The sequence below is a fragment of the Perna viridis genome, chromosome 11, assembly GCF_037379345.1.
Source record: "Perna viridis isolate PV_CMFRI_1.1 ecotype Kerala chromosome 11, ASM3737934v1, whole genome shotgun sequence".
Lineage (NCBI taxonomy): Eukaryota > Metazoa > Mollusca > Bivalvia > Mytilida > Mytilidae > Perna > Perna viridis.
In genome coordinates, this window is record NC_142455.1 from 34892884 (window position 1) to 34908747 (window position 15864).

The 15864-nt window shown below is 35.0% G+C and overlaps 1 protein-coding gene across 36 annotated transcripts in view; it reads left to right on the forward strand.

Annotated features, from left to right (window-relative positions):
• Positions 1-15864, forward strand: part of LOC148603868 (heat shock 70 kDa protein 12A-like) — a 29479-nt gene that overhangs the window by 5247 nt on the left and 8368 nt on the right. For 9 of the 36 annotated variants that reach the window (XR_015916917.1, XM_088554005.1, XM_088553992.1 and 6 more), the window contains exons 2-4: positions 2094-5487; positions 11092-11671; positions 15261-15396. Coding sequence is in view for 28 of the 36 variants with exons in the window: in XM_088554005.1 (XP_088410131.1) it covers positions 2094-2391 (298 nt within the window). In the remaining 8 variants the exon portion in view is untranslated. The other 27 variants (XR_015916919.1, XM_088554017.1, XM_088554023.1 and 24 more) reach the window with 24 other exon arrangements.

Here is a 15864-nt window from a genome sequence, read left to right on the forward strand (position 1 = left end):
TAAATCATTCTTGACTTTTTGTTATTTCATATGAAAAAGTCAAGAATGATTTATAACATAAACAACATTTATATATATCTTTGAATCAAACTTCTATTAACTGTCAAAGATGGTCTGCAGTCCTACCACAACACTTGTAACTCCCGTAGTGGTATTAATTTAATGTGAATCCTGAAAAATTCGAAAGATCGTTTGGAGACAATCAGTTCAAGATTATTATCTGCATATAATGGCATTAAAACCTATGATTTTTCAACGTTGTGTACTTCTATTCCCCACACTCAGTTAAAATCCCGACTAACAAACATTTTCCAAAACAGATGGTACACCTAGATACAAATATCTAGTTCTTTGCAGAGATTTCTCATACTTTGTAAGAAATAATTCCAAATCATCTTCCAGATATACAGAGGAAGATGTTTAAAAATGCTGGCATTTTTAATCGACAACATATTTGTCCAGTGTGGTGGACGTGTTTTTCAACCAACGGTCGGCATCCCAATGGGAACAAATTGTGCTCCTTTACTTGCTGATCCGAAAGAAAGAACATCGTTTGGCTAGATCCTTTAATCTCAGTTTCCGATATATAGATGACGTATTATCTTTAAACAATCCTATTTCGGGGATCCGATACATTGCATCTACCCCAAAGAACTTGAGATAAAGGATACTACAGACACCGTGAAGTCAGCCTCATATCTTGACCTATACTTAGAAATAGATGGTAAAGGAAAACTATTGACCAAACTTTACGACAAACGTGATTACTTTTCATTCAAAATTGTCAACTTTCCTGTCATCTGTGGTAACATCCCTTCAGCACCTGCGTATTGAGTGTTCATATCACAACTCAAAAGTTATGCCAGAGCTTGCCGAAACTACGCAGACTTTTTGTATCGCGCTAGAACTCTAACAAATAGGCGCCCCGTGCAGGTCCAGGTATTAAAAGAATAGGCCAGCAGCAGCACTAAGCTTGTCGTAAAAGGCGACTAAACAGTGCTCAAAACCCTAGCCGGGGGCTAGGGCGCTCTGCCCACAGAGCAACTGGGATGTGTGCCCCAGGTGGTGGAATGGGGTACCCCTGGCGTGTTACATGCTGGGGTTGTCAGGCTATAATACGGAAAACCTGACCGCAAACCAAAGTGGTGCGCCGTGTTGGGAAAGATGCCACGTTCCTCACACGTTAAAAAACTCTACTGTGGTATTCTCAAGGAAAAAGGAACCATAGGGCTCCGCCACAGGAGGCTAAATTGCCCGACCCTACCCACCTCGCTCTATTTCCAGTAGCAATACAAATTATTGACCCAATTGTCCTTGTGTCCCATCCCTTTTTCATTTCATCATCTCATGTTCATTTTATCATCAATTTCATGTTCATCGTCTGAATATATCTGAAATATTGCTGCTCGGACGTTAAACCCCAACAAACAAACAAACAAACTAACAAACAGGCTTCTGACACAGGGTTATATTGCTACAAGATTGAAGTCATCACTACAGAAGTTTTATGGTCATCATTAACCCGTGGATCGTTATGGTGTATCCATCTGCACCATGAAAACGGATTTATTCAATGAGTCATAGTTTTCCTTTCCTCGATTGTCTTCACTGGGCTTGACTTTTTATGAGCAACTAGGTGGGTGTTTCTAGAAAAGCAGAGGACGCTTCCCCTATCGGTGCACCTGGTCCATGTTCCAGTTTTTTTAGTGGAGTCCGAGTTGCTCATTTACTTTTGTTACTTTGTATGTATGATTGTAGCTACTTTATGTTCTTTGTTGTGTATGTCTGCTTTCCATGTCTGGTCTTTGTCCCTGGATTGCCGCTATGACCTTGGTTCCCTTGACTACTCTTTCTACAATATTAAAATATTGAAACATCTAAAATGTTTCGATATACAACAATATGAATGACAGTGTGACTTGTATTCTTCCTACATCGTATTAATGTTGATTTCATTTATTATGTCAAACCTATTAGCCATTTTTAAAAGTATTTGACTATTTTATTCTTTTTGGGAATATTTTATTTGACCGAACATATAGTCATGCTTTCATATACAAATACCAATTATGTGAATATTATTTGTTTTTCAGAGTAATACTTTCAAAGATGACTAGTGTCAATCAACAGAAACAGAGAAACGAGCTTGTAACTGTAGCACTAGATATTGGAACAGCTTACTCGGGATATACCTACCTAAGTAGAAGTAATTTTGATATAAATCCTTTGAATGTGAAATGTGAAAACTGGCATGTTGGGGAGCTAGGTACTGTGCCTAAAGATAAGAGTATTATTCTCTTGGATAACGCCAAGAAATGCATTGCTTTTGGATGCGAAGCTGAGGACATGTACCATGAAATGAAAACGGATCAAGCAAAACAGCACTATTAATTTTGCATATTTCAAGATGTCTTTGTACAAGTTAAAGGTTTGTTTAAGAAATGAATCACAGCAACCCCATTATATTATTGTTTTAAAATGGGTGTGCCACTTTATTTGTCCCGATAAATTTCTATTTTAAGAGGATTAGTTTTTTTTTTAATTTTCTAAGAATAATCAAAGGAACCAAGGTTATAGCGGTAATCAAAAGAATATACTCAAGGAACAAAGACCAGACATGGAAAACAGAAAAACACAACAGAGAACATTACGTAAGTAAAATCATAAATATAAAGTAACAAAAGCAAATGAGCAACTCGGACTTTACTAAAAAACTGGAAGCATGGACAAGGTGGACCTGTAGGGTAAGCGTCCTCTGTTTTTTTTTAGAAACACCCGCCGAGTTGTTGATAGACAATAGAGGAAAGAAAACAATGACAAGCTGAAAAATAAGTTTTTATGGTACAGATGGATACATCGTAACGATCCAAAAGTTTATGATGACGACCATAGAACTTCTGTAGTGAGGAATTCAATCTTGTAGCAGAGTATCCCTATTTGTTAGAATTCTAGTGCGATACACGAAGTTTGTGTAATTTTGACATGTTCTGGCATAACATATGAGTTGTGATATGTACACTCCATACGCAGGTGCTGAACTAATGTTGCCACAGAAGAAAAATAAGGTGGCAAATCAGAATGAAAAGTCATCCCGTTTGTTGTAAGACTTGGTCAATATTTTTCCTTTACCATCGATTTCTAAGAGTAGGTCAAGATATTAGGCTGATATCACAGTGTCTATAGTTTCCTTTATATCGAGTTCTTTGGGGAAACTGAGATCAAAGGATATTATTTCTTTCCTTCGGGTCAGATCAGCCTTATAATAGTAAAAGGAAAATGTCAGTGAGTAGAGAAGCACAATTTGTTCCCATCGGAATGCCGACCGTTCGTTGAAAAACGCGTCCACCACACTGGGCAAATATGTTGTCAATTAAAAAAAAAACCTTTTGTAAACATCTTCCTCAGTATATTTGTATCTAGGTGTACCGCCTTTTTTGAAAAACAACGATGTGAAATGTTTTAAAGAGGGGATTTGAACTGAGTATGGGGAATAAAAGTATACTGTGTTGAAATATCATACATTTTAATGCTATTATATTCTGTTAGTAGTTTCCAAAAGATTTTTCGAATTTTTCAGGATCCACATTGACTTAATACCACTACGGGAGTAACAAGTCTTCTGGTAGGACTGCAGACAACTGTGAGTATAGTAGTTAAATATTTTGAAAGAGATTTGGTGGTACATTTTGCATATACAGCCATGTAACGTTGATTGTATGGATTCTTGTGGAGTTTAGGAATCCAGAACATAGACGGTAAATGACAATTATCGTCCTTGGTAGAGAGATTAAAGGAGGATAGCACAGATTTATGGTTTTCCACAATTTTTTCGTTTGAGAGTGTGGTAGTAGTATAAGTCTTAGCACTGCTTTTATTTGATACAATTGATAAATATTCTAAATGATGCAATTTATGCGTTACACGAAATGCCGACGGTTAAATAGCAACATTTTGCTGTTAATAAAGCTACTGTATTCTACTCCGTTTGAAAGGCGTCGGTCACTATATATTTTTACCAACGTTTTGCCACAGCATTGGTCTCAAAGCCTTTTAAAGACATCATATTATAACACTATTTCGTGTATTTTGTAGTCTTTAAAGAGGAACATGTGGCTTAATCTGGGAGAAAACTGCAAGGTAACATTGAATTTTCTGAGTCTATTCGCTACCTAAAAGACAGTGCCCTGGATCTGCTGCGGACATCTAACATCTATACGGAAGCGGACGTAAGATGGGTGATAACTTTACCCGCCATATGGAGCGAATCAGCAAAACAGTTTATGATATGCTGTTGTAAGGAGGTAGTTTAAGGGAGCTTTAATTTCTGGTACGAACAATATTTTTATAGGTCAGTTAAAATATTTAATTATAGCAAAACAGATTTGAACACAAGGAAGATTCAGCACGAAGCCCTTTTGTTACTCGTCACAGTCACAGAAAATATAAGAGCTATAATACCTTCAGTGAAAGTTTTAGTTTCCTTGTAAACAAGAAATTGTGTTGAAATTTTACTAGACCTTTTTCTCAACCGTTATATACAATAATGTTTGGTTTCTAAATAAGTAACTACTGCTAACGTCTTTTTGAAGGCCGGTATACAGACAGAGAAGCTAAAAGTTGCTTTAGAATCAGAATCAGCAGCTCTTTTTTGTCACTACCAGAAGTTTATTAGACAAGAAGAAAATTGCCAAGTAACTGTTGAGACGTTCAAACCTGAAAACAAATTCCTTGTCCTTTTTAGGAGGTATCATACCTGCGCTTGGTATTATTGAACATTTATATTCTAAATTCACCCTGTTCACCCGAACATAAAATATTTATGTGCATAAATTCAATTCATATATCTTCCTTACGAACAGAATCAAAAAGCCTTATCACGGAACCATTGCGAACGCTTTTAATAAAAAAAAACTATAACTAAATACATCTCATATGTTCTCTATTTATTGCATGTGACACGAGTTATAAATAAAGAAGCAAAAAAATTGACAGATCAATAATATTTGTATTTGAAACAATAATGTTGAATTAGAACATGTTACTTCGTGATCAGCCAAATTATTTAGATTAACCGTCGATAAATGATGATGATTTTAATATGATTTCCAAGAAAATATCCAAGTAAATTGGTCGGATAAGAAGACTTAGACCATCTATGTCAAAATTCTATGACAAAAGTTTCTAACTGTATCACATTGTATTATTTTGGTAATTTTAAGTTCTTTGTGTGTGTGTTTGTGTCTGTTTTCCATGTCTGGTCTTTGTCCCTGGATTACATACTTTTGATTTCTGCTAAAACCCTGATTAGTCTTTAACTATTGTTTTACTGTATTGTGAAGGTCAACATAAAATGTAATATTAATGCAATGTTTAAGTTACAGCTCGCATAGTGTACTTATATGTATTTATCTTGTCTAAAAAAGGCTATTATAGTCAAAGATCAAGAGAGGAGTATACATTAACTACCAATAATTGCACTACATTGAAGTAAGTAGTAATTTCAAGCTCTTTTATTTCATTGTTGCCAGTTGGAAAATTTAAGAATTTTTCTCCGAAATTAAACTGTTGAAATGAAAATTATATTATTAACAACATTTAAAGAATTCATGACTATCAATTTACTACTTAAGCAAACATAAAAGTCGAAGCAATCTAAGTCCCAATATGTTAAATAATGTATCATCCAGGAAATAATCATAATTGCACCCACAAGCATATAAAAAACTTTTTTCGTTGTCTCCTTTTATTTCTCATCTCTTTTATTTGATCTTCCGAAATGAAACTGGAAGTTCAACCAAGAGAAACAAATTTGACCGTTAATTCTATGAATAAATTCCAAGAATAAAGACTACGCAGGGAAATAGACACACAAAGACACACAAAACAAGCAACATGAAACAACTAAGACATCATGTTAAAAAAAACTAAAATAGCAATTCCGGACTTCACTAATGATTGCGAGCTTAGACCAGTTGACCTGGCTTGATAAGCATCCCCTGCGTTTAAAATAAAAAACAAAAGTAAAGTTACTCGTATCATCTGGGTTAGATGAAAAGTGGAGGAGAAATCAAAGAAACCAATGAAATATGTACACCGTCAAATGCTTCATACCCAGGACCTTTAACCATATTTAAGGACGTAAGATGTTTGGAAATTTAAAAAAATGTAATGATTTTGACTATCCAAATGCAAATATTCTATTTTGAGCTAACCTAGCCAAAGGTCATGAGAGCTTTTTCCACCACTTGGCATCAGTCGTCGTCGTCGTCCGTCGTTCTTATCAATAACAAAAAAACTTTTCTCTGAAACTACATGACCAAATAAAGTAAAACTTGGTATTAGTGTTCCTCATGATATTCGTTATAGTACAGATGGTGGCGGTTTTGATCCGTCGAAAATATGTCTACCTTTACTAAAAGTAGAACATATGGGTCAGACAGAACTGGTTCGCATATACATTGTATCTCAAAAACCGTAAGGTTAAGCAAAATTCTGATTCAAATGTAAAAGTTTTAAGCAAGATCTATCTGATTTCAAATTGTTTTACGTTCTTTTTATTTTTGGCTATTTTTGAAGTGTTACCTTTAAGAAATCCTTTCCCCTAATATTACTCGACAAATTGAAACTAAATTTAGTATGAATGTTCATTAGGGTATTGCGCACACATCTCATCTGGAGATTTCTATTTCGTCAAAAAACATGGCCGCTGTAACTACTTGTGAAAATAGAACAAAGGGGTCATCAGAAATGTTTCTCATAAATCTCCAATACTATAAGGAAAAGCCAAATTCTTATATTTGCCAAAATGATCCTTATGATAAGGCCTACAAAAGTCTCATGGTTGGAAGTTGTTGGACGACTCCTTGTGAGAGTTATTGCCCTCGAAAGGTGCAAAATGATGTTTTTAGCAGTATTCAGCCATATCTTGAAAGCTATGATACATATAAAGAAACTTTCATTTGTTGAAATGATCCTCATGATAAATTCTACCGAAGTCTTCTGAGCCAAAATTATCGGCCAAGTGTTAGAATTATTGCCCATGAAAGCCACTATTTTACCAGGTGAGCGATTCAGGGTCCTGTGAGTCCTTTGTTAGTGGCAATATACCAATATCTTCAGTCTATTGATTATATCTTTCACATTTTATCGGTTATAGTCATGAATTATGTCTGTACACTGACTTTCAAAGAAGAACTAGCATGCTACCGAAATAACTTCATAGATAGGAATAGGTCAACATTTTTTTTAAATAATTACAACGGAAGTATCCCTGTTGTCATCAGAATTTACCTAATAATTACAACGGAAGTATCCCTGTTGTCATCAGAATTTACCTAATAATTACAACGGAAGTATCCCTGTTGTCATCAGAATTTACCTAATAATTACAACGGAAGTATCCCTGTTGTCATCAGAATTTACCTTTTTCATTTTATATAAATTTCATTATGTCAAGCGAATGTATGTTAATTCTGATTTTCACATTATGTACGTAATCAGTTTGTTACTTGTTTTCATGTTGTAGCCTTGGATAGGAATTTTTAGGTCTCCTTTTGTTTTTTTATACTTCTGGTAATTTTGCCATTTTAGATGTGTCTAGCCACAAACCTATTCTATTATGCCGTAAATGCTCCTTCAAAAACTTCATGTTAGGTAGCTCTAGTGGGTGATATTTAAATTTTGTTCTAATTAATTGTATCATATCTGTATTTGAAAGAGTAATCAAGGGAACCAAGTTTATAGCGGTAATCAAACGAATGTAATAGAGTGACAAAGACCAGACATGGAAAACAGACATACACAACAAAGAACACAAAGCAACTAAAATCATACATACAAAGTAACAAAAGCAAATGAGCAACTCGGACTCCACTAAAAACTGGGAGCATGGACCAGGTGCACCGGTAGGGTAAGCGTCCTCTGCTTTTCTAGAAACACCCGCCGAGTTGCTCATAAAAAGTCAAGTCCGGGGTAGACAATCGAGGAAAGGAAAACTATGACTCGTTGAATAAATCAATTTTCGTGGTGCAGATGGATACACCATAACGATCCACGAGATCAGACCATACAACTTCTGTAAGTGATGACTTCAATCTTGTAGCAACATAACCCTGTTCCAAAAGCCTATTTGTTAGAGTTCTAGCGCTATACAAAAAGTATGCGTAGTTCGGCAAGCTCTGGCATAACTTATGAGTTGTGATATGAACACTTCATACGCAGGAGCCGAGGGGATGTTACCACAGATGAAAGGAAAGTTGACAATTCTGAATGAAAAGTCATCACGTTTGTCGTAAAGTTTGGTCAATAGTTTTCCTTTACCATCGATTTCTAAGTGTAGGTCAAGATATGAGGCTGACTTCATAGGGTCTGCAATACCTCTTTATCTCAAGTTCTTTTGGGTAGATGCAATGTATCAAATCCCCAAAATTAGGATCTAGCCAAACGATATTCTTTCTTTCTGATCAAATCAGCTATAAAGTCAGCCTCATAAGAGTGAAGAAATAGGTCAGCATGTAAAGGAGCACAATTTGTTCCAATTGGAATGCCGACCGTTTCTTGAAAAACACGTCCACCACACTGGACAAATATGTTGTCGATTAAAAATTCCAGCATTTTGTAAACATCTTCAATAAAGATCTTCCAAAATATGTTCAACATCACCAAATGATGGTAAAATTTACATTGAATATTTCGAAAAACCGATATCCTTCATCAGCATAAAACTAACAAAGTTCAAGATCAAAACATAAATTCTGAAGCTGAATCGCAAGTTGGTCGATTGTACCTTTATCAAAGGCACACATAAACAAGTGATAAGGAATCTAAATGAAAACGAGAACTTGTTTTTTTAATCAAAAACTAAAATGAATTAATGTGGAACGTGGAAAACAATTTAGGAAAGTCAAATTATAGTAGTACAGGGTATTGATGTATAGCATATAGCGCTTCAGACCAGAACCTAAAAATGGATTATTTTTTCTCGTTTATTCCATCTGAAGAAATTATTTTTAATTTTTCCATGCAAAGGCTTTCCCGAGACACGCTTTTACATTTTGATTAGTTGTTATTATGTTCTATGATAGTAACAACAATGTTGTGGAGATCCTCCTGGGTGTGTCCGGCAGATCTAAGATGGTGACTTACGGGGAGGGCTTGTTTACATTTGTAGTCTCTGTAATGACCATTCATGCGTCTGTTGAAAGGTTGTTCTGTTTAGGCAACGTACTGCATACCTTATCGGCAATGGAGAAGGTATATGGTGTTTTCAGTTGTAATTCGGTTACAATCTTATTGTAAACCGCACATTAATTTAAAACCCGCAATCTGACAACCCTGGTGCTGGCTTGATTTTAGCGATCTTATCTGATATTTTACTCTTAAAGACTGCCTCTGGTTGTTTTTATAGTACATTTAATGTGTCTATAACACTTTAAAAGTAAGTTTCGTTTCATTCATTCATTCATGCACTAGGTGAAAATGTTCTAATACTGCAGTGTCATGTATTCAAACATTTCTGTCTAAAATCAGATGGAAAACTAGCTAGCTAGTGTTTTCTACTTAATAAGCATGCAATGCAATGACAACTAAGAATAAAATTAAGAAAATATATCAAATATTTGAATGGAGGCTATTTAGAGGACACTTCCATACCAAATCTGCAAAAAAAGTTGAATTCGCGATATATACCATTGATATAAAATTTGCCATAAATCATTTAGTTTTCAACAAGTTTCTGTAAAACTTAACAATTGGACTCAGAAATGAATATTTGTTTTAAATGAAGCATTTATTTGAGTTTTAAAAATAAGCCGGTTTAAAAGATACGAGATCACAATTAACTCCCCTTGACTTTTCGTTGTATATAGTTTCTTTTTTTATGTATTTCTTACTGATTTTGTTCGTAGCCGTTCTAGACTTTAATGCTTAGTATTTGCTGCAGAAATGCAGGGCAAGGATCAAATTTACAAGGGATTTTTTTTCAATTTTTTTATTTCATTTTGAAGGTATGGCTTCGTCATGTAGAAGAAGGTAAAAATTTAGGACATTTCGTAAAGGTTACTTCTCATGTCTAAGAGGTCTCTGAAGCATAGGTGCTCAAATTAAAAAAAATAATGATGATTTTTTTTCTGACTCTCTTATAGAAATCTGCTGTTTTACATGTTTCTATATTGATGAGGTTTTATTGAGTTTAACGCGGTGGAAAATCAATTTTGATTTGTTAAAATGCACTACGAAATTAATTATGTTCTCGTACCTTAAGCATCATATTTTTTATATAATTATTCAGACACTGCCAATGCTAGAGTTGTAATAAATAGGAGAAAATATCATTAAACAAACGATGTTTTTCGTTCTACAAAGTTGTAGTTTTACATAACTTAAGTCCTTCTGAATACATATCTTCATTTTGGAGAAAACATCTATACCCATCTTAAATCAAACAAATAATAAAGGATAACATGTACTAACTGCTGCCCCGTGCAGGTCCGGGTGTCAAAAGAATAGGCCTGCAGCAGCGCTAAGCTTGTCGTAAAAGGCGACTTAATAGTGCTCATCAACCTAGCCGGGGGCTAGGCGCTCTGCCCACAAGGCAACTGGGATGTGTGCCCCAGGTGGTAGAATGGGTAACCCCTGGCATGTTACATGCTGGGGTTGTCAGGCTATAATACGGAAAACCTGAGCGCTAACCATAGTGGTGCACCGTGTTTGGAGAGATGTCACGTTCCTCGCACGTTAAAGAACCCTGCTATGTTATTCGATAGGAGTAGGAAACTTTGCGCTCCGCCACAGGAGGCCAAATTGCCCGACCTTACCCATCCCCCTTTTTCTAGTGGCAATCAAAATTTGTCGACCTTTTTGTCCTTGTGTCCCATCCTTTTTTTTATTTCATCATCATTTCATGTGCATTTGATCATCCATTTCATGTTCATCGTCGATCATAAAATTGCAAGCATGTCACACTTAGGCTAGATGTTGTTTATTACTTTTTCTTAATTGGGAATGTGTGGGTTTTTGACATTCATGTAGCACCCTTCTGTTTAAAAGAACGCTACTTAGTATGTGTGTATAATTTTAACATTATTATTCCAGTAACTTAAAACTTATGTGTTTGGTAAGTGACGTCTTCTATCAGTGGAAGTGCAATAGTGTTCCGGGTCACCGATGTGACTGTAAACTGTGCTGGTGATGCTATCAACGTATACAATGGTAAGACAAATACAAAAAAACCATTAAAAAAATGCAATATTTACGTATCTATCAGAAAATAAGTCTAATGAGTTTTCATGTATATAGCTTAATGATAGGTTGTAAATGGCTGTTTCATTATCGGTCAATAAAGTGATTGTGATTTAAGATGCTTTTCTTTATGAATTTTCTTGTTGAATACACTTCATCTGCAACAAAATAACGTTGAACTAGGGTTAAATTGAGTTATGATTTCTGGGTTTGGACGACCATAGTATTCAATGTTTAAATACATTTTCTATTAGGAACATCGACCAGTGGCAATCAAATTTACTTAAATTAATATTCGATAACAACAGCAGTATTTGAATACCAAGAAGCAGCTTCTGGTCATGTGTTTTTAAGTTCACATCAGACGGGGATAACACGTCATCAAACAACGAAAAAGGATATGAAATGTACCTGATCTCTGGAAATGATTTTTGTGAGCAACTATGCATATTTTGTGTTTTGCTTCTTTTATCAAAAATATTCTGTATTCGTTATACAGCTTATCTCTTGAGAACCCCTTCTCTTCTTTGACATCTATGGCAACACCACCTGCGCTAGGTCCCACGCTCTAGACCACTCGGCCAACTTGTCTATAAAATTATAGCTTTCGTTACCCGAGTGATACTTCCTCGTTGGTAAATCTAGAGCGCAAACATTAGCACATGGTGTAACTGAACAGGACAACCTCTGTTTCAAATTTCAAAGATTAGTAGATTTGTTTGTTAAGTGGAAGAAATAATTATTAAAAGCGTATGCCAAGGAAGAAAAATTGGGCCGCTTTTAATATAAGTGTGATATTTTTTATGTAATGCAGAGAATGAAAAGTAGGTATGTCAAAGTCTGAAAACTAAACTGCATTCTGATGGCAGAGCAATATCCCTCTAATAACGTAAGATGGTAGCCAGGTTTAAGGATGCTTTTTTAATTAAGTATCTCTCGGAATGTAGTCTGGCATATCCCCTGTCCTCCTGACATCACTTATAGCAACACGGCGATGCACCATTGAGAAACACAAGTAATTATCTATTGTGTTTTGGATTTGGCATTGTTTTCGATGGTTGGTGTCAATGTTTGGAGTGTAAATTAACAATGTTCTTTATTGTTTTCATAGCTGGATCAGGGTGTTATGGTATTGGATAAAATTTAACAACAAACGCAACAGAACAGTATTTATCTAGTCGTGGTTTCCGATCAGCTTATGCCATGTGTGTAAATGTTGTCAAATAAAGCTTGTCTGTTCATTTTTGGTTTGTGTTGGTATTTTTTGTTTCCTTTTCATGCCGGCTTAAATATATCTCCAAGATTGGTAATTTTAGGTTTAAAAATTATATAGCCTACACTAGCTTTGTCACTTGATAAAAGATATAATATAATTAAAATAGGTCGGAGTTTTGTTGGACTTGGGATCCGATGTATGGTTCCAGTGTTGTCATGATCACCTTTGCCGGAAGTTGTGATAATTCATTTAACATGTTAAACAAATTATCGGAAATCAATTACACAACGGATAATGAAATGTGTTAGTCCTTTGTTGAACGCATATAATGTTTTTGATTTTACATGCAACTTGTTTGTGCATTTTCGCGAAAAATTATAATAATGAAATATTGAAACGTATTGGCATGTTTAAATTCAAGCAGAAGATTTATGATCACTACATGTCTGTTTTGTATTTTTTCTATTTTGAATTTTGGAAGAAACATTAAGAAGATATTCATTTAATAAAATATTCAAGAAGTTAGAAGACCTCAGGTTTTGCGATTTAAATATTTTTTTTTCAAAACTAATTGGTTTTATTGTGACGTAATACAAGAGAACACATTGCGTTCAAGTTTTAAAAAGATAAATCTATATGTGCACAAGAGACACTCGAACAATAAAATCCGTGACATAATTTACAAATATCATTTCAATGGTTTATTTTTTAACTTTAAGTTAATAGTTTTGTACTCTATAAATATGTGGTATATTTGGCAACGAGTAAAGATATACATGGAAGTGGTACCTGTTGGACATCGATAAGCGCTCTTCATAGGGATGGTATATGCGTTGGACAGCGAGGAGAGCTTTACACTGACGACTGGTATATTTGTGTTCATGACGAAAAGAGCTCCCCTTAAAAGTAGTTTATGTTCAGGGAAGGACAAGGAGAGCTCTCACTAAAGGTGTAGGACAACGACCAGAACTCTATATATCTACATATATATTCAGTAGCATTGTCTTGCACTTATAAAAAACAGAATATTAAGAAAACAGTAAAACATTTTTTAAATCCCCAAAATATGTGTGGAAAATAAAACTTAATGCATGAAAAATCTATTTGCACATTATAGAGTGTTTATTTGTGTAAGCATTAAAATCCAAAATATACCAGGTAGATTTTCCTGAAACTTACAAATATTGACTTACTATTGTTTCCATGTTCGATGTAGGACGGGCACTGAACATAATTCCGGATGCCAGGTAGTGTATCGTGAAAGCACTCATATCCGTCCCAAATCCTCGGACAGTAACTTCCGTTGTAGATCTGTGGTGTTTCAAGTTGTTTTTTTACAGCATGCGATAGCAGCGTTGCTGCATTTTATCCAACGCGAACAATTCTCTTCTCTCGTTAAAACATTGCACACTTTAGTCGTAAATGTTGAGTTTGTTACATCAGCTGGAATCCTTGTGCCCACTTCATATTTTGATTTGCCTGAGGCAATTTATAATTCTCCTTTGTGATATAAGTTATTATTTTTCGGAAATAAAAATTGATAACACAAAGAACAAGTCAAGAGTTTGAAATACTGCTGCGGATGAGTACTAGCTACAGAACGACCTACACGTTCCATTCCGATTTGCAATGTTTGAATTTAAGTCTACAACTATGATGACCTTTCAAGCATTTTGTTTACCCTGGCACTAGTGGTTTTTACAAAATTGTTCTAAAAATGTGTCTGTATACTCCTTGGTTTATTTCAAATGACAATAATTTACTAGCAATTATCGCCTATTAGATAATTGGATTTAAATCGGCAGATGGTGCACATGCTCGCCGCTGTTTTTGAGATTTTGAGCAGCACCCACAGAGTTAATTTGAACTTTCTCAATTGACGCTACCAATTTATCATAATTTGTCTTGTATTGAAATAAAAATAGTTATGGAGTGACCATTTGATATTTATGGGGAGGAGGCTAGGATCAAATTTGAAATAAAAAGGCAGGACGCACCAATCCAGGAAACAATATCAGGACAGCGCTGCTCCAGAAAAAAAGGCAGAATTCACAAATTGGCTATAAAATTTATGGTCTATTCTACAAACAAATCATGCCCAGGATCAAATTTTCCTGAAAAAAAGGCTGGATGAAATTTTTGATCCTAGCTCCCCCCATAAATACCAAATGGTTGCTCCCTTATCAACTTAACAATCTTGTCCCCTCTCTAGATAATTGAAGGATCTATGTCTACTATTAAATGTTTAACATACCTTAAATATGTGCTGATTGAAACTAATGTTCCAGACCCATTTTCAAAAAGCCCTCCCTTTTTAATAAAAAAATGTTTTAATTTTCTATCTGACAAATCGGTGGTGGATCCAGAAATTTTCATAGGAGGGGACCCATTAAACAGGGTCCAACATTGGTCACACATGGGTGATTTTCTATATTTCCCACTATAAAAGGGGGGCTGGATCTGTCACTGTATATTTTTTGCACATAGTTATATACCATGGCTAAGCTTCAAAGTTACTTTTTTGTATTTTGCTTGTAATTAATCACCTATTTATCAAATTGTTCTTCTTTAAAGAGGGGGGCCTGTTTTGCTTTCAAGCTGTTAAAATATCTAAATAGCATAGATAACCAGTTTCCACTCTGTTCTACCTGAAATCTTACCATGATATTATGTTTTCTATTGTCACTAAATCTTTCTGTTGTGTTTCGTGCCGATTTTCCATCTCTATTTTTTTGTCAATTTCAGGGATGTATATTTTTGTGCTTTTTTTGTCCTTTCGGTTTTATCGGTTTTTTCCTTGTTTCAGTGCCATTCGGAGGTTCTCCAGCAAATAGAGTTACCGGCCTTTGGTGAAGTTCCGTGATCGTTAATTCAAAACAGACTGTTTTTGTGAGAATGAAAGGGATTTTACTGTCATTATGGAATATTTTGGAACTGTAAAGGTAATTAATCATTAAATTGGTATTCCGGGAGACGATTAGTGCCAACGAAACCACGAGACAGAACGCATTTGACAGCGAAAACGGCACAAAGAAAAAGCGGGTGAAATTTTTGTAATTCGCATGCCAGCAAAATGGCGGGTTATTTAGCTGCCTTGTTTATATTAGAGACAGAGGGAAAATGTCAGAGATGGTGAAAATACCGAGAAACCACAAATTGTCCCAAGCACCTGTGTGAAAAATACACTTACAATAAAATGACATCTGCAGCTGACTAAAACATCTTGACAAAAATGTATACCAAAACGAAAACTTGCATTCTTGTTTATTATTTTTTTTCCAGTAAACTATCTAGTCTTTTTGGCAGATATTCTTCGGCAGTTGATATTTTCTATATCAAGGTTATTCTTGTTTTGGATGTGATGATAAAACTGAGCTATATACTAACTGTCTTTTGCCTTAACTATTACT